The 27,542-nt window shown below is 42.8% G+C and overlaps 1 protein-coding gene across 1 annotated transcript in view; it reads left to right on the plus strand.

The window, feature by feature from the left end:
* The first annotated feature begins 1,103 nt into the window (after nucleotides 1-1,103).
* SLC25A21 (solute carrier family 25 member 21) overlaps nucleotides 1,104-27,542 on the plus strand; it is a 584,085-nt gene continuing 557,646 nt past the window's right edge. The window contains exon 1 of the mRNA XM_075530895.1: nucleotides 1,104-1,862. Coding sequence (XP_075387010.1) covers nucleotides 1,793-1,862 — 70 coding nt within the window. The 5' untranslated portion in view covers nucleotides 1,104-1,792. The remainder of the gene's footprint in view (nucleotides 1,863-27,542) is intronic.

The raw sequence follows: 27,542 nt of genomic DNA on the forward strand, positions 1-27,542 counted from the left end.
TCTCTGCTTCATCTTTTTGCTAACAGCCACATGGAGCCAGAGCCCTGAAACTAGAGCCATGTGGAGCCCCACGCCAGCGCTGAGATCCTTCCACCGCCACTGGATCCACAAGACTTTCCACCCACTGGCCTGTGACCTGCCTGCATTCAGCATCATTGCATGGCTGCGTGAGTCTAAAGAGGAATTTGTGGACTAGTATTGACATATGGTGTAATATCAGACTTATGGACGTGATCTGGACTGGGTCGGGATGTTTTCTTAATGTACAATTGTCCTTTGATGTAAAGCTCTAAGCTGAAGAGTCTCTGTAAGCCAGTGGATGCCATTATGAGTTCATGCTACTGTGCTCCCTCACTCAAGCTGTCTTTGCCTCAAAGGAGCCCTGCCCTGGTGGCAGAGCTGTTACTATTTGGGCTGCGATTTACAGGATCAGCAGTTCGAAACCACCAACCATTCTTCAGGAGAAAGACAGGGTTTTCTTCTATCTCAGAAACTCAAAGGCACCTGCCCTGTAGAGTCACTATGAGGTGGCATTAACTCGATGGCAGTGAGCTTATTATTTTTTTGTCTTTGTCTTAAGAAAATGTTTTTAAATTGTCTTTGAGATTTCTTTTGTACCCTAAAATGTTGTGAGGTGCCGTGGAATTGGTTTTGACTCACAGTTTGAACAACTGACCTGCTGCCTAGCAGCCCAACGCTTCACCAGCTATGCCACCAGGGACGCTTTGACCGAAGTTATTAGTCACTCACCGTCATGGAGCGGATTCTGACTCATGTTGACCCTATAGCACAGACACCCTGTGGGCTTCCCAAGCTGCACATCTTTACAGGAGCTTTACAGAGAAAGTGGTGGGTTTGAACAGCCTCGCTGGCACTCAGCATCCCAACACGTAATTCACTACCCACCAGGGTTCCTTGACCTGAGGTATGCCCCAGATCAAACCCGCTGTGATCAATTCCAATTCATAGCTCCCCTATGGGAGAGAAGTAGATCTGCCCCTGGAGTTTCTGAGACTTTTGATGATTTTTATAGGGGCAGAGGACCTCTCTTCCTTGTGGTTAGCAGCGGGATGCATAAACCACTGTGCTAGCAGGGCTCCTGGACGAGAGGTAGGTTAGCAGGCCTCAGCCTCTGTGGGTCTCTCTGTAAATAATTCAGGTTGATGAGGTTTAAGAATCATTGCCTTAAACTGAAACCAGTTTCTGGGTCAAGTGCTACATTGGCTCAACGGTAATGTAAGTGCAAATTGGATCTGCTTCACCTTGGCCGCAAAAGCCCAGAATTCCAGGAGAACTAACTCCAGGAAACGTCTTCACCTGCTCCTTTCGCTCTGGCCCGTGGTTCCGACTGGCCAGGAGGGGCAAGGGTCGCCCGGGCCCAGCCTCTGGGTGTCCAGGCCAGGGCCACTCCTGCGGGTGTTATCCACTGCGACCAACTCCGCAGGCGGCTGCAGATAGGGAAGCTCGTGGGCGCCGATCTAAGAGGCCCAGGGGGCCGGGCTGCCCACCCCACCCTTTCTCGAGCGACGCCCAGGAGTCCAGGGGGCCGAGGGGACGGCCGCGTGTCCTTGCGGGGGCCTAGAGGACAGGTCCCGACCCGCCCGAGATCGCGCCGCGAGGCCGCGCCCGGAACCGCCGCCGCCGAACAGTCGCCGCCGCCGGCCGCCACAGAACGGGCGACGTTCCCCGAGGAGCGGCTCCCGCGCGTCGGAGAAGCTCCGCAGGCCGCCGAGCTCCCGGACGACAGCGCCCGCTCCCCGCCGCCGGCTCCGTCCGCCCGCGCCCCGCGGAGATGTCGGCCCGGGCCGAGAGCGGCTTCGTGCGCGAAGCTTCGCAGCAGATCCTGGCCGGAGGCTCCGCTGGTAAGGCCGCGCCGCCCGGCTAGTCCCGGGCCCGGTTCCCGTCCCCTCGCCCCGCCGCGGGCCCGGAAAACGTCCCGGGACGTGAGCGTCCGCGGCGGCTCCCTGCGTCGTCCCCGCCCCGCGCCCTGGCGCAGAGCCCGCCGAGCGGCGGCGCAAAGGAGGCCGGGAGCGGGCGGCGCGCCCCGGTGCGCGCGGTCACGTCGCCGCGCTCCCGGCCTCTTCGCTTCCGGTCGGAGACGCGCGGGGAGGCAGCCTGAGGCCTGCAGCGTCGAGGACTTGAACGCAGTCCCGCCGGCTGCGCCTCGCCAAGTGCGTGCAGTGCCTTCGGATTTAGTGGTGTCGGCCGTGCACGCTGGCCCAGGCTTACCTGCGTCCTGAAACCCCGCGCGTCCGCGTCCACGTCCACGCCCACGCCCACGCCCACGCCCACACCTTCGGACGCCACACATCCCACTGCGTAGTGCGGTTGCTCGGCGCCAGGTGGGGGCCGACCCAAACCAGGTCGTCTATGAACGTAGATAAATACATTTGCCATAACCGATTCGCTATTTCATAAATGGAGCTGTAGGAGAAGAAAACATTAGGGGAAAAAACCCTGTTATTACTAATCTTGGAAATAATACGGTTTAAATTGGCTAGAGAAAGTTACCAAGCATAAGACTATATTACCTGTAGGTCTTTTAATGATACTGAGTTTGCTGAGAATGAGTTTTCAATTCTGTGACACGTCTTTATTGTAAAGACGTCATTGCAATAATTATCCATCCCATAATATATTTTTATGAATATGCCCTAGAGTTAAATTCTGAGTACGAAGTTGTGGACAGCTCTTGTTTACTGTTAAATTCCTAAATCCTTTTTTTTGAGTCTCCACAGAGTTAGCTGCTATTAAATTCCCTTTGACCATTAACCTGCAAGATAGCAGCTCTGGTGGTGTAGTGGTTGCACATTGGGCTGTGATCTGCATGGTCAACTGTTCAAAACCACCAGCTGCTCTACAGGAAGAAGCCTGGGCTTTCTACTCCTGTAAATCTATGGCAGTGAGTTTTTTCTTTTCTGGCTTATTAGCCTGCGATGCGAAAAGCTTTGGCTTCAGGCAGAGTGTGTAAAGGATGGATTACTACCATTTAACTAGCCTGCCAAAGCACAATTTAGCCCTTTAGGGACTTACCAGGGTTTGCCCTTGACGGGATTTGGGGTACGTGGGTCTGCATCTCATTCACTGCCACGGAGTAAATGACAATTATAGTGAGTCTATAGGGCAGGGTAGAACTGCCCTGGGAGTTTTCGAGACTGTAACTCTTCATGGGATTCTGTTGAGAGGCTGTTGGTTTTGAACTGCTGACCTTGAGGATCAAAGCCATCAAGTAACCACTATGCCCCCAGGACTTCTTGAGCCTGCATAGCCATAAATTTATACCCCAACTGCCTTAGTAGGAGGGTCCTGTAAGTTTTTCTGTCTGTAAAAGTGTGACTGTCTCAGTCATGGACTCTTAAGTCCCTCTTAAGTGCCTGCAACTGTGATGGGCTGATCTCCGCCAGTCTTAATTTTGTGATGGCCTCCCTTGTTCTCCAGGCCCTATTTATGTGGCTGAGTTTCTGTGAAGGTGTGAGCATGGTTATGACTTCACACTGATGGCCTCCCTCATCTGGATGATGCCTGTGCTTTTTTGGGCCCTCTTTAAGACTTAATGAACTTGCCTCTTTGAATTACATTTGAGTTGAAGATCTCCTTTCTCTCCTGGATGGAGCCTTAGTGGTGCTGCGGGTTAAGTATTGATCTGCTGACCTCAAGGTTTATGGTTCAAAATCACCACTGCTCAGAGGGAGAACGATGAGCCTTTCTGTACCCATTAAAATAAAACTATACAGCCGCAGTTTTCAACCCATGTCTCGTGATCCCTTTGGGGGTCAAACAACCCTTTTCATAGGGATTACCTAAGACCATCGGAAAACACATATTTCTGATGGTCTTAGGAATCCAGACACCGCTCCTCTATCCGTCTCCAGGAGAGTCTGCCCACATGCAGATACACCCACATACGAGTACCCTGCGTGAAGACTGTTACCCATGGTACACTATGCTTCAAGACAAAATTTCATTAATTTGTAGTTAGAAATAAATATTTCACAATATATAACTACATATTGTTTTTGTGACTATAATCACTATGCTTTAATGATGTTCAAATTGTTACAATGAAAATACATCCTGCATATCAGATATTCACATTATGAGTCATAACAATGTGAAATGATAGTTATGAAGTAGCAACAAAAATAATTTTATGGTTGGGGGTCACCAAAACATGAGGAACTGTATGAAAGGGTTGAGGCATTAGGAAGGTTGAGAACTGCTGCTATATAGGATCGTTATGAGTCACTTGACACAATGGCAGTGTCTTTTTTTCTCCCCTACGACAAATGTAGTCTCTTGAGTAATATTACGGTTGCTCTACTAAATCATAATAAGATAATAACTGGTAGATGCCTAATATATAACTTGGTAGGTGCTGAAGAGTCAGTTCTGACCCACAGCAACCCCGTAGACATGGAAGGAAACACTGCCTGGTTCTTATGTTTGAGCCCTTTGTTGAAGCCACTGTGTCACCCCAGCTCATGGAGTGACTTACTCTTTTTCCCTGCCCTCCCCTTCACCAAGCATGCTGTCCTTCTCCAGAGACTGGTCTCTCCTGATAACATGTCCAAAGTACATGAGAAGAAGTCTTGCCATCCTTGGTTGTTCCTCTTCCAAGACAGTTATGTATTCATTTGGCAGTCCATTGGGGCTTTCAACATTCTTTGCCAGAACCAGAATTCAAATGTATTGATTCTTCTTCAGTCTTCCTTATTCAGTGCTCAACTTTCATGTGCATATGCATTAATTAAAAAATACCCTTGGGTCAGGGGCATCTTAGTCTTCCAAGTAATACCCTGGCTTTCTAACATTTCAAAGATCTCGTGCAGCAGATTTACACAGTGAATAATTAACTTAGATTCTTAAATTTCATTTTATTTTGAAACAAATTTCATAATTGAAAGCAAATGGCTTTTCAGAAGGAACTATTACAAATTAGGCCTACTGATCACGATGTCAAAGAGCCCTAGTAGTGTAGTGGTTTTACATTCAGCTGATAACTGCAAGGTCAGCAGTTTGAAACCAGCCACCGCTCCAAGAGAGGAAGGTGGGACTTTCTACTCCCATAAAGAATTACAGGCTCTGCAGTCAGAGTGCAGTGTAGCAACGATGAAACATACAATTTTCTTCTAGTTCTTAAATGCTCCCCCCACCCCCCACTATCATGATCCCAATTCTACCTTACAAATCTGGCTAGACCAGAGGATGTACACTGGTACAGATAGGAACTGGAAACACAGGGAATCCAAGACAGATGATCCCCTCAGGATCAGTGGTGAGAGTGGCGATATCAGGAGGGTGGAGGGAGGGTGAGGGAGAAAGGGGGAACAGATGACAAGGTCTACATATAACCTCCTCCCTGGAGGACAGACAGCGGAGAACTGGGTGAGGGAGACGTCGGATGGTGTAAGATATGGTAAAATAATAATTATAAATGATCAGTTGTACCGTTCCTTTCTTCTCTGTCATTCAGTTCGGCCTTCCCAAGATAGCTACGGGGCCATAGTTACTGCACTGCAGCTGTTGGGTTGGCTTGCCACACTGCTGTAGATTGGCCTGGTAAAGAACAAAGGTGTGCACAGGGGCCCCGATAGCTCCTGTTTACACAGAGAGCAGAAGCAAGTCTTCATGCTGGCACTGTGACATGATGACAGTGGACTGGTTGTCCATGTGAGATGCTATCAGCAGGGCCATTCTGCGTTGACGAGCCACTTCGAAACTAGGCAAGGGGTGCCTTTTATGGATTTGTCTGAAACCTACTCTTAGTGGCGCTCTCAGTGGGGGGAGGTGGAAAGTCCTATCCTCAACTGAAAGCCGGGAGAAGGATGAGAAGTGGCCAGGTGCCAATCTTCCCCATGATAGGGATGAGAAACTGCCTTGCGGCGAGTTGGCTCCTTACCAGGCTTGTATCTTCCCCTTTATTAGGAGGAAACTCGGGAGCCTGCCAGGAGTTAGGTCAGACTGTGTTCAAGCCTAGCTTTTGTGCCCTACATGGAGATGTTCAAGGTCGTCAGCATACCACACAGTGGACCTATCTTCATCGATCTTGTTTCTCATAGTTGATAGTTTTTTTTTCTTTTTTGTGAGGGTAACTTTTTATTCTGGTTTGATGTGAGGCTTACAGGAGATGCAACAACAATACAAAGTAGTCTTGTCTACCTTTCCCCCTGCTTTTCCTTCATCCTTTTTGCCTCATTTGCTTTGTTCCCTTGCGAACGTCACCTGTATAGGTGAGTGTGCAGCGAACACATGCACTCTTGACAGTGAGTGCAAACTGACTTGTTTTCTGTTCCTTAGTTTAGGTGGCAGAACATGGTTACCAACAGCTCCTGAGTTTCTGCTCCTTTGAATTCTGTTGCTGAGGGAGAGAGAGACTCTGACTTGCTGTTTCCATTCTAATCTGGAATCCTGGGAAAGGTCTCAGAATAACCCATATTGGTCAAGGGCACACCTCTGCACGAACCTAGCGGCCAGTCCCCCTGTGGGTGGGTAGGGTGGTGGAAATCCCCAGGGGAGATATTTGTTTAGGAAGTGTGATGTATCATGTGATAAGCAATAGATCCTACTATAATGATAAATGCTTATATTTTATTAAAGATGGTCTATAAATGCTTACATCTAAAAGAACTAAATGCACTGACAAGTTGGACAATAGACATCTAAAGACTGGCATTGAGTTTGTAGCTAAAGCCATTATCAGTACCTTGTGACCAGTGGTAACTATCTCACATGACATTGAGAATGAGGTGCTCAAGAGAAGCCAGTCTGAGACTGACTCACTGCCATCCAGCCAATGCTGACTGATAGCAACCCTACAGGTCAAGGGAGAATTGCCCCTGAGAGTTTCTGAGATTGTAACTCTTTATAAATGTAGAAAGCCCCATCTCTCTTTCTTGTAGCAGCTGGTGGTTTTGAACTGCTGACCTTGCAGTTTTCAGCCCAATGCATAACCGCTAGGCAAGCAGGGTTTCTTGAGATAAGCCACTATGTGGTTTTAGCTTCATGTAATAGGACAAGATTCAGTCAAGAGAGTCATAGAAGTTGCTGATGAGAAAGCTTCAGGAAGATTGAGAATGAATATGGCAAAGTCCTCTGGATTGGACTTTCGGTAATCAAAGTGTGGTCCATGGATGAGAAGCTGTGGCAGGGCAGCAGCGGAAAGCTTACCCCCAATTGTATAATCTCAGCACTACTGCCCCTACTTCCATAATAAAATGTGCAATTTGGGACCATCTCTAGGCCATTGGTTTGCATGTTAAAGTTTTGAAGCATTACATTAGAAGATTTAATTTTTCGTGGGGGGTAGGCTGGAGGGCAGGGGGTAGTTTCCATGGAGTGATGAGGCCAAAGTCAAATTGAAGAGAGTTTCAGGGGAAATCTTTCTTAGTTTTCATCGATGACTGAGAAAGAATAGGTTCTGTACCTCTTATTAAACTACAACTCACTGCCATCGACTAGATTCTGACTCATGGTGACCTTGTAGGAAGAGATGAACTGCCCTTGTAGGTTCCCAAGACTGCAATTCTTTTCTGGAGTGGAAGGCCTCATTTCCTCATCTTTCCCCTAAGAAGAGACTAGTAGTTTTGAACTACTAACCTTGAGGTTAGCAGGTCAATGCATAACCACGATGTCACCAGCACTCCTGTATTCCTTGTGTCCTCAAATTAACTGCCCGGCTTATTTTTTACCCCTTGTCTTTAATGTTGTCTCAACCTTCCCACCTTCATTCCTAATACCTAGAATGGTTTCTCCTTACATTCTCCACTCATTGAAATCCTATCAGTTTCCCCAAGGGCAGCCTGAGAACTGTTACCTATATAAATGTTTCCCAAATGGCCGCCACAGCCTCATTCTATCTCAGCTATCTCATTGTCACATACATGGCATAATTAACCTCAATAACCAACATTTATTGTCTAAATGCTAAATGCCACACCTGGTTCTGAGCTGGATTGACATTTTTAATCCTCCCCACTGCTCCATGAAGGCAATGACACATGGAGAGGCTAATTAACTTGCCTGTAGCGAGTGTTCCTGTCACATGCTTTAGACATGTTCTCAGGAAAGACCAGTCCCTGGAAAAGGACATCATGCTTGGTAAAGTAGAAGGGTAGGGAAAAAGAGGGCGGCCTTCGACAAGATGGATCTACACAGCGGCTGCAAGAATGGGCTCCAATCTAGGACTAATTGGGGGGGCTGGTGCAGGACCTGGCAGTGTATCGTTCTGTTGATCCTAAGGTCACTGACTTGATGGCACCTAACCACCACCACCAGCCCCTGGTGGCACTGCGCAGCTCTGTCCCACCATTTCTGCAGGAGGTGAGCAAAGGAGCGTGTTCGAGCTTGCCCAGTGAGTCCTTTCACCTTCATATGCAATCTTTTCCATTTATCAGTGTCTTGTCACTTTGAATAGGGGGACAAGGCAAGCTTTTAGCCAGGAGGAAATGCAGTTGTTTTAGTTCTCTGTCCATCTAGGGCCTGTACATGGGGGTGTGTGAATTGGTGACTGAAAAAGGGGCTCTGGACAAGGGCACAGTGGGAGCCAAAATGTAACGCAGACTTCATAATCTGTGGGTCCTGGAGCAGAACTGTGTCCACTGGCAGGAAGGGATATTTGTCCTTATTTCTCACAACACCACCATGTGGATTCACCATCTAAATTGCCTGGCAGTAACCCTGACCGAATTCCTGGAAGTTAGGCCCTGCATCATGCCCTAGCCATATCCCCCAGCAGCCTTCGGACTGTTCCTCCATGTGTGTGGCTCTCCTTCAGACCCCCCTCTTCTCCGTGGCGAACCCTTTGGGCTCCTCCAGGTGCTCCCTCAACCCACGGGGTTTTCATTCCCCATGCCTTGAAGGGCCCCAGCTCCCAGGCCCATTCAGTGTCCATTCTCCCCAAGCTCTCACAAAGTGTTACCCAATCTGAAAACCTTCCAGGACCTCAGAGCAGTGTTCTCTTGAAGGTCATCCGTGACCTTTGTCCTGGCCTTGTCCACACTGAACTCCTACAGTGGCTTCTCTAACCCATCCTGCTCCCCACTCTGAGAATCTTGTTTCTCTCAAGTTGTCCATATCACATTCATAATGGTTCCTAGAGTCGCATTCCCCTTGGTATGTTATGTACACGATGATGGAGCTGGCAGGCCACAGATTTGTCTACCCAAATTTCTAGACTTCTGTGTCCTCCTGCCCAGCCCCACGCTAGCCCTCTCGTTGTCATGTAGCCCTTGCCCCACCTCCACCTGCACATCTCCATCACTCTGCTTCAGCTCCCTGTGCATCTGTGCAGCTCCCTGGAGGTCATGACTTTCATTGAAATGAATTGTTTTAGTCAAAGTACTCTAGAAACAAGCTTTTCAATTTTGTACTTGACACAGTTCAAGTATTGTGTGCACTTTATCTCATCAATAACCTTCCAAGCTGGGACTTTTATTTTTCCAAACAAGAGTGAAATGACAGATTTTTTTGTGGGAGGGAAGGGGAGCATTTGATATAGTAGGAGTTTTAAATATAGGATTCATGGAGAGGGAAGATGAACCCTCTAAGAGTACATTGAAAATGTACATCGTTATGGTGGAGAAAGAGTTTAAAGTGTTTACCCTACCTGAAAAGATTAAGCAAAAGGCACAGAATGATTTCCAATCTCCATGTGTATGAGCAGGTTTGACTCGATGGCAGTGAGTTTGGTTTGGATAGTTTTATAGCTTATTTTCCTTTTCCACAAGAGTTTCACCCTTCCCAACCCCTCCCTATAATCCATGATAATCGAGGTAAAATTAAAAGATAAAGGAAATGCTGCAGCCAGCAATATGTCTACTAATGGTCCTCTGGATTGTCATTTGGATGAGGCTGCAAAAAGGGCTGATACACACATGGGGGGCAGGGAATAATCAAGGGGAACATTTGGATCCAGGAAAATTCTTTTGCAGAATGGGTGCCGAGGGGACCCACGTGTGATTTGGATAAATGGCACCTTTGGATATTCTGGATTTGGGAAACTGTAATTGTTTGATAATAAATAGCAGGTTGTAGTGAAGCAGGTAAGCTTTCATGGCACATCAAAGGGAGGCTGGGACTCATTATTTGGGCAATTAAGGAGGAAACTCTCCCCCACCTCCCATTGCAACCATATAGGAGGAAGCAGCTCTAATGCTTAAATTAATTATCAAATGCCTTTCAAGAATGTGCTTTAATTAAAATGTGTTCTTGCCCCTCTTTAAAAAAAATCCTCATTTACAGAGCACGTCCTTTTCCAAAGTATCAATTTAAAAGCTAATAAAATATGAATTGCATAACCCCATTTCAAAGGATTGCTTACCTTATTTTACCCAGAACAAAATTTTGGAAGTGAAAGTGCCCTTAGTGTGAGGGCACTTGATTCAACTGCCATAAAAAAATAGAAAACAAATTTCCTGGTTTAATATTATTTATTGGCAGAGGATTCCATCTTCTCTGTGTCCTGTAGAAAGCACACGGGGATTGGAGTGAGGTGGACTTGAATGCCTTCACAGCCGTTTCAGGGAGATAGTGTGTGAAGCTAACAGTAGACCCTGGGATGCCGTTTTCTCTGCTCTGTAAATGGACTCGCTCAGCTCCACACTGGCTTCCGCCTTTCCCGCGTGTTCCTTTGTTCATCTGTAAGAAGTCCTAAAGCGATCCTTTGGGGGGGGGGGTGTGTGTTTGGTTGTATTGGACAGATCTTATCTCCTTATTAGAGCCAATAATTACCATAAGAGAAGCAGCAGGCTGAGCGGCAATCATCTGTATTCACTTGTAACTTCCTAAAGATGAGGAAAGTGAGGCTCGGTGGGAGTAAGTAACATGTTCAAGACCAGTGATCAAGCAAGGGCTCAAACTCTGCTCTCTTTGCTTTCCAAGCACGTGCTCTCTCCCACTAGGCGAGTCTCTGGGGAATGAGAAGTGGGCAAGCCACCTGATACCGTGCCGTGCCTCGCCTCAGTTAGGCTTCTTTTTGCTCTGCTTGGGCGACCTGTTGTGGCTGCCCTGGACCTGTGACGATTGCTCAGCACGAGTTGGCCCCTACAGCAAAGGGCAATTCCTAGCTTGGCCGGATATTTTAATGCCTATAGCATCTAGGGTGAGAGGCTCTCTCTGGTTGTACAGCGGGTTAGCATTACGCTGCTAACTAAAAGGTCGGCAGTTAGAACCTGCCAGCCACTCTGCAAAAGAAAGACAAGGGGATTTGCTGCTGCACAGAGATTGCTATTCTCAGAATCGCCGTGGAGCAGTTCCACTCTGGCCTGTAGGGTCCCTCTGAGTCCCAGTCTAGATCAAGACACTGGCTTTATGTGGGACTTGGGAGAGCTCAAGTGTGGGATTCTCCATATCACCCCAACAGGGGCTCTGTCAGCACCAAGAGGGCCATCTCTTCTGCCAGCCCCTGAAGGCAGTTGATTAGGAATGAGACCAGCCTTAACTCTCATGTAATTGTTATCTGAACTCTAACACAACTAGATAAGACACTGGAGTTTGTGGTGTCAAAACAAGCCTAGAGCAGACAGGACAAGTTTGTGAAAAAAGAAGGAAGTTAATTACTAGACAAAATAGGGTTGTCTTGAGAGAAACAAAGAATGAGAAGGCAAAAGGGAGGGGATGGGGTGGGAGGAGAACAAACACAATCAACACTGTGTGTGTGTATGTATCTGTATCTGTGTAACATTACATATGTTAGCTTTGCAGTATTGGTGTGCCGTCAGTTGTACCAAAAGCAATCCTAATACTAGAGTTGTGGGCAGTACTGCTTTTTGTTCTTGTAGTGGCAGCTGATGTTACTGTCATCAGCTTTTGGAAAATGACTCTAGAGGTCAATGAAATGCTTTGGAATCAATTGCAGTAGCCCCTCCAAAGACTGGTGAGTGAGAGGGGTCCTGTGGAGTTTCCTCCCAAGGCAGTCCAGCTGGTTGGCTCGGGTACCAGCAGCCACTCTAAGCATAGCAGTCGCTCCTGGTGAAGACCGATAGATGGTGCTGTCTTCCCACATCTTTGGTGATTTGCTCAAAAAATAAGTTTTCTGTGGATTGAACCAGAAGCATGTTAACGTCTAATTGGATTCTGTCATTGTGAAAACATTTGACACAGATCTCTTGTAAGATCCTAGAGGACTCGACACTTGGTAAATAGAGAGGACTGTGCTTTTGGAAATATGTTTCTCATTTAATTATGGGTTTCAGCTATGGGTGTTAAAGTAGGTTTGTATGTATATGAGTGAGAACAAGTGGAGTAAGCTATGTCTATTTGCTACAGTATTTTCTCTGTGGAGGTCTTGCTTTGGAATTCAGAGTCCTGAACCAAAGAGCAATTGTTTATATGATACTAACAAAAAGAAATCTTGAAGAATTCTTTGTTAAAATGAAACTCCTATATTCCTTAGTTTTGCTTTTCTAAATTCTTAGGACTTGAGTGTGTATTAGGTAATGATAGCTTATAAGCGTCTGTGAGCAAGAGTTGTAACACCAAATGTATTATTTATATTTAAGGTGGTCACTCAAAATGGCATTTCTTGTTTTAATGGCTTTTACCATAAAGAAGTGGAGAATTATTTATATATATGGCTCATACAGTGCTTATATCAATACATACATACATCCATGTGTCAAACCCATTTGTACATTTTTGCCATCATCATTTTCAAAACATTTTCTTTATACTTGAGCCCTTAGTAGAGAATACTATCTTACACGTAAGGTCCGCGCAGGGATATGACTGTGATATGAGTGTGTCTTGTGTTGAGGAGCCCGGGAGTGCTGTGCACTGTGGCGTGGAGCTGCTAACCTCATTTCCAGCCCTCCGGCCACTTTTTGGGAGGAAAATGAGGCGGTTTGCTGTAGTAGAGATCTCCAGCCTCAGAAACTCTAAGACCACTATGAGTCAGAACTTGCTTGAAGTTAGTGGGTTTGGCTTTGGTTTTATACCGTGTGGAGCATTCAGGTGTTTGGGGTCACTGGTATGTGTGAGCTCCAGTTGCATTTCCCACCTCTGAGATTTAGGAGCATGCTTTTATGCTGCTTACGAACGTGCTGTTGTTGGAACAGAGGCTTATGTAACTACTCAAGATGGCAGCAAGCATTGCTACCCTATTGCTTGCGAGAGATGGTTGTGTGCATCGGTGCATCCAGACATGAGGTTTTGGGAACTTTTGTCTCTGGATCGCTGTACAGTGAGATGCTTGTACAGTATGTTTACTATTTCCTTCACCTTATTGGGGAGGTGCTGTTTGGGGCATTCAATAATATTCAAGGGAAGACTAGCTATTCTTAGGTGAAACGCAGATTAATCATACATCCTTGACAAGCTGCATGGACCAAGGTTCAAATAAGTACTTCCTACCACTTTGGGCGCTAGGGCATCTGAACATTATGCGCAGCCAGTGGAGGGGGCATTATGGGTTATCCCTGTTCTCACGTTTCACTCAGTGTCAAAGAATGATAAGACAAGAGTCCACTGGAATGAATATATGTGTTCCACATATATTTGTAAAAATGTATCATACCTAACAAAAGCTTAGCAGCATGCATTCCAGTAGTGCAAAATGATTACTCCAGTCCAGATGTACTGCCCTTGAATCTGTTCCACTCACCCTGACCTTATAGGACAGAGGAGATCTGACCCATGGGGTTTCCAAGGCTGCAGATCTTTACAGAAGCCCCAGCCACATCTTGCTCCTGTGAGCAACTCGTGGGTTTGAACCTTGGACCTTCCAGTAGCAGCTCAGTTTAAGCCTCTGACCTGATAAAATAATCCAGCCAACAGAGGGTTAAATGAGCATTCCCAGAAGTGACTGCTACTGTAAATGAACTTTTAAACACAAGATGGCAGTATAACTTTCCTGTGTCTGTTAAGACCAGTTTTAATTAAATTATTACTAAATTAAAGGATTTCATTCTTATTGAGAAATATCTACATTTGTTTGTTTTTGGAAAAGTATAATGAAGATGAGTATTAAAAGTACATTTTAAAGGACATAAGAAATACTAAAGAGTAATGTTTTTTTTTTTCTTTCGTTGACCAAGCAAGAAGTTTTAGCTGTATTAGGACATTTATTTTGCATTCCTTAAAGTTGGAAGTAGGAATGTGATGATATCAGAATAGCTAGGCATATCAGAAATGTTCTTTTGCAGAGCAGCGTGGTCTCGCGTTTGCCTCCCCAAGCAACAAGAAGTGATAGGAACTTTTTCTCTTTCCTTCATGTTTTCAGGGAGATATGTACTGGTTTATCCCTTCTGTTCTCTTTAGCACACATATGCAGGAGATTAGCAGACCAACCGAGAAGCGGGAAACTAAAAAAAAGGGGTGGTGGTGGGGGGGAACAATAGAGACACTGACATCTAAGTTCAAAGCACAACACAACGGTGACCACGCTGTCCATCTGACCCTTGTTCGATTTGTCTTGTACAGCACCAAAGGGTATCATCTGTCTGTTCACTAGTAGGTGCTTAAGAATGGCCACTAGTCAATATTATCTGTCTTTATATGGGCATCCTTCCCTAACCTGTAGTAGTATGTGTTAACTTGCACGGGTAGGTGTCTTTGAAAGGGCGCTGTTGTTACTCATGTTGAAGCTGGGTGCTCTGACTCACGGCGATGCTGTGTTCGACAGAACACAATGCCACACGGTCCGCCCGGAGCCCCGCTCATATCACTGCTGTGCTCTAGTCCTTGTTGCAGCCAGGCGACGTGCCGAGTGCCTGCTCACCTCATCTTCCAGCACTGCCTCAGACAATATTCGGTTGTGATTCATAGGGGTTTCTTGGCTAATTTTCAGAAGTAGATTGCCAGGCCTTGATTTCTAGTCTGCTTAGTTTCAGAGCTCCGCTGACACCTTTCCACCGCGGGCCACCTGCCGGTATTGGAAACACCGGTGGCATACTCCCCAGCTTCATAGTAACAAGTATGCAAGCCCTGACAGTGAGACAAACTGACAGAGAGGTGATAAAATTACACTGAATCTATTTCATATTTTGTAAGTCTTACAAAGAGCGAGTCCTTTATAGGGAGAGACTAAGTCTTGCTTATCTTTGAATCCCCAGGGATATATAGTTAGAATACAGAAACTGCTTGATAAATGCATTCTTTATTCAGCTAGTCTTTGCTTCAAAGCAATAGAATTGTGTTGAGACCTATTTTTTTCATGGACTGAAGCCTAACCAGGCACAATTATGACAGAAATCAGGAATGTCTCCTAATTTAGAAGCCAATAGTGTGCAATGTTTTGCTGATAGTGAAGGGAATGCTCTTGTAGGAGTAACAGTTTAATTCTGAGCAGCATGAAATAGAAAACTTTCATGTTTTTGACCTAGGGTGTATCTAGATGAAAATGTACCTATGCCAATCAATATGATTCTGCTAGTGGTATAGCTGACATATCGTCAACATTGCATGGGTATGTGCCACTTGGGTGCAGCTTCAAACAGACATACTGTCTTTACAGATTCAAAAGGGAACTTGAAGGGAATTACTATTACTTTCCATTATTGATGAGGTAGAAGTGAATTACACCGGTTTTGTAAAAATTATTTTTTGTGGAGAAGAATTAAAAAAAAAGACACATAGTTATGTGTAGGACAAATACAAGAAAGAAGTAAGTAAACTAGTCCCCATGTGTAGAAAATAGTATAATTTCAGGTAATATCTTGAACCTGTAGGTTATATTCTGAAAATTCATAGGTTTAGATTACTTGTTTGAAATCATGGTACATTTCCCCACAGAACAATGTTATGTAACTTGTGAGCAAAGGCATAATAATAATACTAAAACGCTGTAATATGGAGTTCTGTAATGTATAAATGCCATTAATTGGAGTCCTAAGCCCTGGGACATTTAGGATGCTAAATTCAGAAATAGGGTCCTGTCCACCTCGGAGGTTAGCTTCCCTGAAGGTTTCAAGAGCTCTCAATGGTAGGGGATAGGAGTGACACCTCATGTTTGCATACAGTCTGGTGCTTCTCCTGGGCAGTGCCACAGGAAGGGGCCATCAGTCCAGGTGAAGAGGGTACCAGGCAGGCCCAGGAAGGCCATTTGCAAGCGGCCTCATTCTCGGGGAGGCCCAATGAGGCGGGAAGTGGTTCTCACATTGTGACTTTTGTCATTGTCTCAGATAAGGCTAGAAAAAAAGCCATTGCCTATGTCAATGCAAACGCATGTGTTAAAAACATTAATAGGAGAAATGTAAGGATTTAAAATAAATTGCTTTTGAAAAAACCCTTTTGCTATGATTTTGGTACATTTTACAGAGCTAATTGGATTTCCGTTGAACAGTTTATACACATTTTGATTTCAGATATTGGTTGCAGTCACCACAATGTAACAGCATCTTCCCACTTCCTCCCAGGTGACCGTTCCCATCAGTCCCCTCCCCATCTCACTCTGCCTTGAGGCTTTGCTCTGCTGATCTCCTATCAATTCTGGTTCGGAGTGTGTGACTTTCACTTATAGGCCTTCTGTCTCTGACTCAAAGTCGAGCCACAGGGATGAGTTCAGTTCCAAACCTGCAGGGAATCTAGGAACCACAATCTCAGGGGTTCTATAAATCCCTGTCAGATTAGTAAATTTGGCCTTTTATATGATTTTCCAGGTGGTTACAAATTTTCTCTGACTCTATTCAAGGTCTCCTATTGCAATCCTTATCCGACGCTGTCAGTGATGATGGCAGCCAGAAGACACCTCCTTCTGCAGGCCTCAGGTTCATTGAGGCCTGAGTTCATATGGTCCCCTCATCCTTTGATCTACTCATTTCCTTCTATCTTTGATGTTATTTTCATTTTTCTTTGCTCCAGATGATGTTTTCATAATTCTGCTACTTGTATGCTCTAATGTATTCACAGATGTAGTTACAGCAAATATAAATACATGTGTATAAATATTAACTATATGTTTTATTACACTGTTAGCATTTTTTTTTTAATATGCTGAGAACTGAATGAAATAGATGGTCTTACATGTCTTCCAACCTCTGGAAGGCACGGATGAAGGGGTTCTGAAGCTTCTCACTGTGAAGTGCACATGGTGAATGGGTGGGGGAACAGCCAGACAGCAGAGGAAGACCAACGAAGGGGGACGAACCTAAGAGCATGACCGTGGGAGACGAGGGGGACTGTAGTCAGTGTTAGTAAGTACAGGTTACTAGCAAATAAACTCTTTCTAATTCTTTGGTATTTAAAGTTTACCTGAATTCGTACATGAGTATGCTTTTATTTGATAATCATGAGGGAAGTCATACCTTTTTATATATCGTATTACATTGCATTGCTGATTGATCATATATTCAATGTAAGCAAATGTAATATCTTACTGCACATGTTTTATCAGCCTATACCTAACATTTGGCATATGTATTTAAGTGTAGGGATGCACAAGAATAATTGTCAGATGAACTTGGTGTGGAATAATGGCAGATATTAAGACATCCTCTTCTTAACTCTGCTATTAGACTACAAGCTACCTGCGGTAAGGTTTTCTCTTTGGTACTTTGCTATATCCCCAGTGCCTAACATGGAGCCTGATACAGAATAGGCAATGAATGAATGAAGAGATGAGTGAGTGCTACATTTATTTAGTTATTAAATTAGATAAACGTATTAAGCTTATTTTGATGATCAATTTTAAATTTTAATTATTATTCCTTTACAACTTTACACCTATTATCAAGAATCCAGAAAACCTATTGCTTCTGAAATGATCTAAACGTTTTGGTGTGGTTTCTCACTCATATGCGCCCAGTGTCATTGTTGCCAAGAAGAATCACTGCTGCTCACTGGGCACCAAGTTCAGGAGCCATGCACTGCCCAAGATGCTCAAGTGCATTCCTAGGAGCAACAAAGGAAGAAAAGCAAAACCTGAAGGGCCTTAGTCTTTCTGCTTTGATTGCTCTAACCAAGAGTCAATCTTGGAGGGACTTTAATTCTAAGCATTGTAATTTCTATTGATCTCCAAACCTGGGAATTTAATCTCTAGATCTTGACTGCGCCTGCATGTGGACTTGTTTCTTTCCAACACCTGGCTGCCCAGAAATGGCTATTAGAAGTTCAGAGTAGCTGGTTGTTGTTTCTGATTGTTTGGAGGTACATTTATTTTCTCAAGTTCAAAGGCCCCTGTGTTCTGTTTTATTTTTACCAGACAGTATTTCTACTTGCCCCACATTTCCTCAGGAATATGTCCATTACTGCCACACATGAGACAGACAGACAATGATGTAATTATACTACAGGGGGCATCTTCAGTGAGGGCATATAATTCTGGTCTATTAAATTCTTATTATGGCATCTCTAAGAGTTGTTCATGTAAAACCTTGATCTTGTTTTTACTCTCTGATTTTTGTTTTATAGGTATTGTTTTCTTAAAATGGTTACATAGTTGACAAAATTCCTGGCGCCCTAAAGCTGTTAAGCAATGAGGTAGATAGAATTGAGATTAGCACACAAGAAGAAAACAGGGCACCTCATCAAGTAGCATACATGGTTAACAATTAGCGAGCTTCCTGCTACAAAGCGCTTAGAGATAATGCAAGAAGGTGATGTAATGTAGGGATTGTGATGCTTACTGCCACTGCCTTGAATCTGATCTCAACTCTGATACTCAGTCGTTACGCTCCTTGGGTTAATATCTCCACAGTTCAGTCAGAATATGGGACTCTGCGGTAATCTACTTGCTATGGTGTTAGTAAGGCTCGAACTGACCGGAACTTGCAAAGTGCTCAGAACTGTGCCTAGTACATTATGCGCTCTCGGTGAAGTAACTGTTAGTTATCATTGCAGAAGAGGAAATTTATGCCAGTGTTGAGGAGGCTTCCACTGCATTATTATGGAGCGTGAAACCATCTTGCACATGTCTTTACCAGCACATGTGGTGGCACACTACACACCAAGTGCACGCTAACTGTAATCGTGTGCTATAACTTAGAATGTAAACTGCATCGTTCAGGTTACAATCTAGAGACCCGGTCGTATTTTCTGTGTTACCTCTACTGATTTGGGACAATAGAGTTCCATTTTGTCTCAAACCTGTGTGTCACCAACATAATAGTCTTTTTTAACCAGATTTTTTGTTTATTTGAAGAAAAATGGCCTTATTAAGTTCAAAACCACCAGCTGCTCCTCAGGAAAAAGAGGTTTTCTACTCCTATGAAGATTTATAGTCTCGGAAGTTCTACTCTGCCCTGTAGGGTCATCATGCATTGGATATGATGGCAATGAGTTGTTTTTTTCAGTCCTTCCCATTATTCCATATTAGGTCTATGTTGGTTTTTTTAAACTCATAACTTTTATCACAGTGGTTACCCTATTAAATAATTTGGTTCTCTTATTTCCTCTAAGACCCACTTTTTACATGTTTTTAAGTAGTTATTATTCTTATCATGCATAGTCAATGTCCAGGACTTGAAACTGTGCGGTTGTATTTGGAACACCTTTTATCTAGGACTGTTGGTGGTTGTGGCTGCAGCAGTGCACTCGGGCAGAGGGGCCATTGTGAGGATGGCGCAGGTGGGGCAGCGTTTGGTTCTCTCACGCACAGGTCACTACGGGTCGGAATGACTCCTGCCTCCTAACGACAGCCACATTAGTAGTTGTAATAAAGGCCTTATCTTCAATATAAACAATTGACCTTTCCCAGTGACTGGGAAAGAGACCCCCTGACTGACAGCTATACATTTGTAACTAATTAGAGTTTGTCAGCCCTTGGCCCAGAATTGGAAGGCAGAATTTACCCAAGTTTGTAGTCAGCTGGCTCTCCATTTCTTGTTAGTTTCTGTGTGGTTTGTACAGTTCCTCAACCCTTATGTTCTGTGTTCTCACTAAGACTCCCCAGGCTGTCCTGGCTCCTATTAATCGCTGATCTGACCTTTAAAAAAACTTGATTTTAGGAAATTAACCCACTGGCTGCTTCTGATTGGTAACTACTTCATGTGTCTCAGAGTAGAACTGGGCTCCTGAGGGATTTCGATAGCTTCATTTCCAGAAGCAGAGTGCCAGCCCTTTATTCTGCGATAACTCAAGGTAGACTCACACTTCTAACCTCTCAATTAACAACCAAGCCTGTTGACTGCTTACACCAACCACATGGTGACTCTGTTTTATAAAAATCAGTAGCGAAATTGATAAACTTAAGAGTTAATTGCTCTTTATTCCATGAGTGTTCAATGTGTTATGTTCTCACTCTGATTTAATCCCTTTTGATAGACTGCAAACACTGCCTTTTTTGGGGGGGGGGAGAGTGGGGAGAATAGAAAGTGAGTGAGAGAGAGAGAGAGAGAGAGAGAGAGAGAGAGGTGCGGGGGAGGTGTAAGACCAGTTGGGAGGCAGGGAAGGGAGATATTTAAGCCATCTACAAAATAATGGTTCTGCTTGCTCATAGCCCCAAATATTTGAGAGGAAAGCTAGTATCCTGCCCGGAAATGCAATATTTGGTCCATGCTGTGAAAGCTTATTAAATTGCTAGTCAAAGATGCTTTGCATCCTTCATTCTGGCTCTTCCCAACCCACCTACCACCCACTCACCTCCTTACACAAATGAACAGACTCATCAAAATGCTCTGTAGCTGGGCTTCAAGCAGTTGCCCTGTTACGTACAGGCTCACAGTTCTATGATGTCATTGTTTAAACAGCACCTTTACACAGTCTTTTTAAATTAGTTAGTTATCCCCAGCGCCTCTGTATTAACTCAGAAAACATTTCTTGAATGCTTAGTGTGTGCCGGGCCCTGTGATAACAGGTACGGTGCTGCCTTTCTGATTTTAACTGTGAGGAATGTGCCGTGCAGAAGGGTGGGAACAGTGAGCCGGGCCTGTTTGCCAGAAGGTGGGGAGTTAGTCCACCAAGCTTCGCTAACATTTCATGTTTTGCTTTTGTAAGCTGGTTAGAAGCATTGCATGAAAATACTGCCAAGTTGTGTCCATTTTTGTCCAAACCTTTTAACTTGGAAAAGGAATCTCAGTGTGTAAAAGTTTCCAGTACAAGGCCACCTGTAAACCTACAACAGCCAAGCTGTTTTTTCAGCTGCCTCCAGCTCTGTTTCTCAACTGACCAACACTGACAGATAAAGATGGCTTTCCCCAGAGAAGGATCATTTGCTGTAGTGATTCTGTCACTAGCAGGAGGGACAGCCCCTCCCCCGCAGCCCCTAGGGAATGTGGACATGCAGTCGACAGGCAGAATCATATGCTGACTAGCAACTAAAAAATAATAGTCAAATACTGATTTCACTGTTCCCTCCTGTGTCCATGACAACTGAGAGCTAGGCAGCTAGACAGGACACTGCCTGGGAATGTTCTTTCCTTCAGACAGAACTATTTCAAGAGAGTTCATATTTCCTCTGACAATCAATGGGAGGGAGAAGATGGAGATTTCCAATAGCTGGTGAAGGTTGTGGTTTTTCGTCTCCCCAAAGGTAATTCCTTTCCTCACTGGCCTGCAGATGTGCCCGTGGATGGCATGTCCCTCCCCCGATGATAGATAGTGATGAAGAGTTCTCACTGTGTTTGCTTCTTTTGCAGCAGTTAAGGAGGGATGGGGACGGGGACGGGGTGGGGAGATCACGAGTGAGTTTCTAATCTTTCTAGTCCTCTTATCCTTATCCACAAAATAACAACAATCCTAGAATCTTCCCCAGAGGGTAGTTGTGAATTCAATGAGATGTCATGCATACTGAGGGCTTAGCCCCACTGCTTGGCACCGGTGGATACACAATCAGTTGATGGCATGTCAATCAGCCCTTCTCTCCGGGTAGCAATCTACTTCTGTTCAGGTTACCGCCAAGGAAACATGCAGAGCAGTTCTATTCTAGAACACACACATTCTCCAGGAGTCAGAATCAATTCAATGGCAACTGACAATACCAATGTGACAGCTACAACAGCAACAAGAGGACAGTAAGGTGCCCAGCCTTGGGCACACATTGTCATTATTTGGATAACTCTAAAATAGCCTTGTGTGTAGGTCACACCCCAGACCAACAGAATCAGCGTCTCCTGGCGTGAGCCCGAGGACTCAGCACTTTGAGATTTGCTGTTCCTAAGTCCACATGGAGGAAGCACACCAGCCTGTGTGATCATGAGGTGTCGATGGGATCAGGTATCAGGCATCTAAGACCCAGAACAAAAAATCATATCAATGTGAAGAGGGAGAGTGAAAGAGTAGAGACCCAAAGTCCATCAGAAGACAATTGGACATCCTCTTACAGAAGGGTCACAAGGAAGAGACAAGCCAGTCAGGGTGCAGTACAGCACTAATGAAATATACAACTTTCGTCTGATTCTCAATTCTACCTTACAAATCTGGCTAAACCAGAGCATATACACTGGTACAGATAAGAGCTGGAAACACAGGGAATCCAGGGCAGACAACCCCCTCAGGACCAGTAATAAGAGTAGTAATACCAGGAGGGGAAAGGGAAGGGGAGGGGATAAGGGGGCACTGATCACAAGGCTCTACATATAACCCCCTCCCTGGGGGATGGACAACAGAAAAGTGGGTGAACGGAGACATCTGTCAGTGTAAGACTTGACAAAATAATAATAATTTATAAATTATCAAGGGTTCATGAGGGAAGAAGGGGAAAAAATGAGCTGGTACCAAGGGCTCAAGTAGACAGAAACTGTTGAAAATGATGATGGCAACAAATGTGCAAATGTGCTTGACACAATGATTGTATGTATGTATTGTGATAAGAGCTGTATAAGCTCCCAATAAAATGATGAAGAAAGAAAGAAAGAAAGAAAGAAAGAAAGAAAGTTGCTGTTGCTGATTCCAGGATGTAGCAAGATTGAGAAGCATGGTCCTTGGTGATGGGCCTAGCAAAAGTAGGAAACATTCATTAGAGTGGATAATTTGGGAAACAAATAAACAAAAGCCTAGTATGCTCTAGGAAAGTATAAAAAGTGATACATAGTACTTGAAATATTTTCTTTCAGATTTTTTAGGGAGAAACCAAATTAAATGTTTTTTTCAAGGGGACAGTTACTACCAACTTCATAGGAGATAAAAATCTATAAGGAAAGAAAAGAGATTTTGAATGTGTAAGATAAAGTTACATAGGTAGAACTATAAAAAAAGAAATTAGCTTTACATTTTAATGTGTTTTTAAAATGGAGTTAATTGATAGCAAGGCAAAGAAAATGCTGTGACTTTTTAACACACATACCAGTGTAAATTCAAATATTTCCCATTCAGATCATATCTGTGTTTATTTAAATGCTGAGAAAAAACACTTGCAACAAAAAATACAAGATCAAACATTATAGTGCCGAATCAGCATCTTTAGGCATCTATTGGTATTAACCATTTTGAATTGGGAAGGCTAAGATCCAGGCTAAACTCAACTCTATTAATTAAATAAGAAAGCCAGAATTTCTTTCTGGAAATCCAAAAGGCATGAATTATTATATTCTTAAGATCGTATATAAAATGATGCTATCAGGTTTATCTTTTCCAAGATGTCTTAGCCCATATTTTTATAGTGTATTTTTAAAAGAGAGTTTCTCTACATTTCATGTGTTGCGTCTTTTTACTAAGTTATGTTTTTAAAATAAGTACTTCATCTCACATATAGTGTCTTTCTTTGTGTATACAATTTTTAACAAGGATATTTGTTGATAATTAGCATAATATACCTCTTTACTACTTTTGGCTTTCTAGACATTTCGTATGTATGTAGTTTCTGTTGTTAGAAAACAATGAATTGGTTCCAACTCAGAGGCCATATGTGCGGCAGAATGAAGTCGTACCTGGTCCTGGGCAGCCATGGCGTGTATGCAGTTTCCTTCAATTCTACCACTACAGTCAAGGTGTAGGTCAGGAATTAGATGAATTTTTTCCATGGGAAAATTAAGGCAGCTTATTAACAGGCAATATCAACAGAGCCAGGGCGAAAATGCTTTTTAGTTAGATGAGCCTTCTGTGAACTCATTTACCATTCACTACGCGTATTCCTGCCACAGTAACTGCAGCGCAAGCTCTTGGTGATGGAAGTGAGAACACAGTCCTCGCCCCTGAGGATTTCATACCCAACACCGTGAATGCACTTTATAATGTTTAACCTAGGTGTACCACGGCAGAATACATGATTGAAATTTCTGTGGCGAAAGCTATTAACTCTTCCACGATCCAGGGAGGAAAGGGAAAAGAGTGGAGATAGTTAAGAAAACCATAAATACTACCTTTTAAAGTTATATTTCTGGACAGCCAACTACACGCAAGACCTACCTGGACAATAATATGTCTAGCAGCTGGGTTCTCTGGTGATTTTTGCAGTACTGGGGAAAGCATGCTGTTTTTCTTCAGCGATGGACACATTTTTGTACCCAGCTTTTCAACTGCTGATATTCATCTCAGTTTTGCCAGAAACTTTTGATTATTAAGCATTTTAGCTTAAAGTTAATTAATCTCAGGTATTTAGTTGGTTGCTGAAGTTCGTCTGTTGCCGACTTTAAACACTAGAACTTAAAATTAGACACAAATTAAATTCTACAAGTATTGCACGTGTTTAAGTGTTAACAGAACTCTATAAGATATATCTACTTTTTTAAAAACTGATTGTGAAGTCTTAGAGAGAAGACATTGCCGTAACTGTCTTCTTTAATTAGCTGTATTCTTTTTATTCTGAAGCATGAAGCAAGAGACAATTAAACTGATAGAGCTATTTAAGTTCTTGTTGAGGATTCATAGTTGCCCTAAAGGAAGGAAATTTCAGAAAGAACATTATTATTAAGTTTTTTTTTCAGTTGCTGAATGGAAAAATTTTATAATGTCTTGAAACTTTTCCTTGATTATTTTACAATTAAAAATATATAGGGAGATAAAAGTCAGTGATTTTGTGAATAAAAAGTGAGGGTGTAATGTTGAAAAGTTAAAGAATATAATTATTGCTAGGCAGCAAATAAAATATATCACTTATTCGTTTGTATGAAACTATTTCAGCTTTATGTCAATAAAGTTTAAATTAGTTCAGACTTTTCTTATTAGAATAAATGTTTCCTTTTAAAATGCATGATAATCATAATCAAGACAAAATTTGTCCTGTTATTTATTTTCAAGATGATTGTACGTGTTTAGCAGACTTTTGATTTAAATCCCCAGTGATATATTGGAGACAGATGTTTAGATGACCTCATGTTTAAAGTAATGTTATATTTGGACACAAGATTAAATTTTCCTTAAAATCTTTCCTTATAAGTTAAACTGTGTGGTCGTATAGAGAAACTAATCAATGATTTGCAGTGGATTAATGCGAATCCTGTATTTTAAATAAAAATTTCTATCTTTTATGGAATTCTACATAGTACAAAAGAGCTGATTATGAAACAGCTGTTTACAAATGAAAATATTGTTTTTGGCTGGCCAACTAAATGGGAAACAGATTTGAAAAGTTCCATGAATTTGAATGCAAATTTACCATATCATTTATACTGGACTAAAGAACATTGGTAAAAAGTGCAACATAGTTTACCCCCCTAAAAAAATCAGTTGAAGACTATCTTGTAGGATATAATATAAACATTTTAAATAATTTTTCCCTTTTGAAACCTGTTCTGTCCTTAAGAAAATCACCTTAAACAGCAGATATACATAGTTAGACTATTTGGAGGGTTTGTAAGGAACTTCACAATATTTAAATTTCCATGAAGAGAAATTAGTAAATGAGGTTATTCAGAATACAGAGACAATTGAGGAGAGTGGAATGGAAAAAGCAAGAGATACTGTCAAGAGATAATAAATTGATGTTTTAAGGCAGAATGACATAGGTACTAGCATATTGTCACTTATACCAGGCAGCTAAAATGTTATATAGAATATCACATATTTGGAGTTTAAAATTATAAAACACTGTCTACTATAAAACATTCTACTTTCCCTGAAGATTTTCAGAAGTAATTAAGACTTATTTATATGGGAAATTACTTCCTGCAAAAATAAGTAAGACTTAATCCTATCTCCAACAATTTTAGGAGGTAATATTTAATCAAGAACCCATAGTATTAAAAGACAAAAAACTTTGTAATAAATCTAATCAGAAAAACAAAAGACCTGTACAAAGGAAATGACAAAGACTACCCCAAGAAACCAAAAGAAGCATGTGCAAATGGAAGAATATAACATGCTCTTGGATAGGGAGACAATGTGGTGAAAATGTTCATACTAATGAAATTCTGATATAGATCCAGATATCAAAAATTCTTTAAAGAGATGGGAAAACTAATCACTGATTTTATAATGAAAGGAAAGAGACCTTGATTAAACAAAGTTCTACTACATAGCCACAGTAGTTAACGCACTCTGGTACGAGTACAACCATGAATACATGGATGAATGAAGCATAATTGAGAACCCAGAAGTAAATTGAGCCATCACTAGTCAGCTAATCTTTCAAAATAGACTGAAATATTAAATAAGGAACATATTGTCTCTTCTGCAAATGGTGCTGGCAAAACTGGATTTCTATTTGCAGAAGAATGAAACATCTCACACCACATACAAAAACAAACTCAAGATGGATCAAACACCCAGTTGTAAAACAAAGAACTATGAAAATCATAAATGGAAACTTAGGGACAACTCCCTATTGCATGGCATAAATTCACTATCAAACATAATGCAAAACATACAAACTGCAGAAAACAAAATAGATGTTCACAACCTCCTAAAAATTAGACACTTGTGTGCACTAAAAGATTTCACCAAAAAAAGTAAAAAAAGAACCCCAGACTAGGGGAAAAAATTGGTGTATCTGAAAAGATATTAGTCTCTAAAAAGTATAGAAAATCCTAACACCTCTGCAGAAATAGATTGAAAAATGAGCAGAGGATATGAACAGACACTTGACCAAAGAAGACATTCAAATGGCCAACCAACATATGAAGAAACGGCCTCAATCATTAGTCATTAGAGATAGGGAAATCAAAACAAATAAAATATCTTACCTTCAGTGTAGTTAGAAAACAACAAATGCTAGATGTTCTAACAAATGTTAGAAAACGAAAACTTCAGGTCACAGAGAGACTAGACTGCGTACAATGCTCGTCGCATTGTAAATGGTGCAGCCACTGTGGAAAGCTGTAGGGCGTTTCTTCAAAAAGTTGGAAATCAAAATCCCATAAGAAAACAAACTCCCTGCCATGAAGTCCATGCCAATTCTTAGCGACCCTATAGGATAGTGTAGAACTGTCCTTATGATTTGCCAATGTAACTTAACAGGAGTTGAAAGCTCTGTCTCCAGTGGAGTGGCTTGTTTGAACTGCTGATCTTGCACTTAGCAGCCCATTGTGTAACCATTATGCCACCAGGGCTCCTGTATGACTCATCAATCCCTTTATTTGGTATAAATCCTAAAGAAATAAGAGCTGTGACTCAAATTATTATATGCATGTCCATATTAATTATAGCACTATTCATAATAGCAAGAAGATGAAACCACCAACATGCCCCCCAGTGGAAGAATGGATAAATATTGTGTACATACACACAGTAGAACAGTAATACAACCTTAAAGAATAATGATGTGTCCATAAAATACTACATCACATGGATTCACATGG

This window comes from Tenrec ecaudatus, chromosome 14 (assembly GCF_050624435.1).
Source record: "Tenrec ecaudatus isolate mTenEca1 chromosome 14, mTenEca1.hap1, whole genome shotgun sequence".
Classification (NCBI taxonomy): domain Eukaryota; kingdom Metazoa; phylum Chordata; class Mammalia; order Afrosoricida; family Tenrecidae; genus Tenrec; species Tenrec ecaudatus.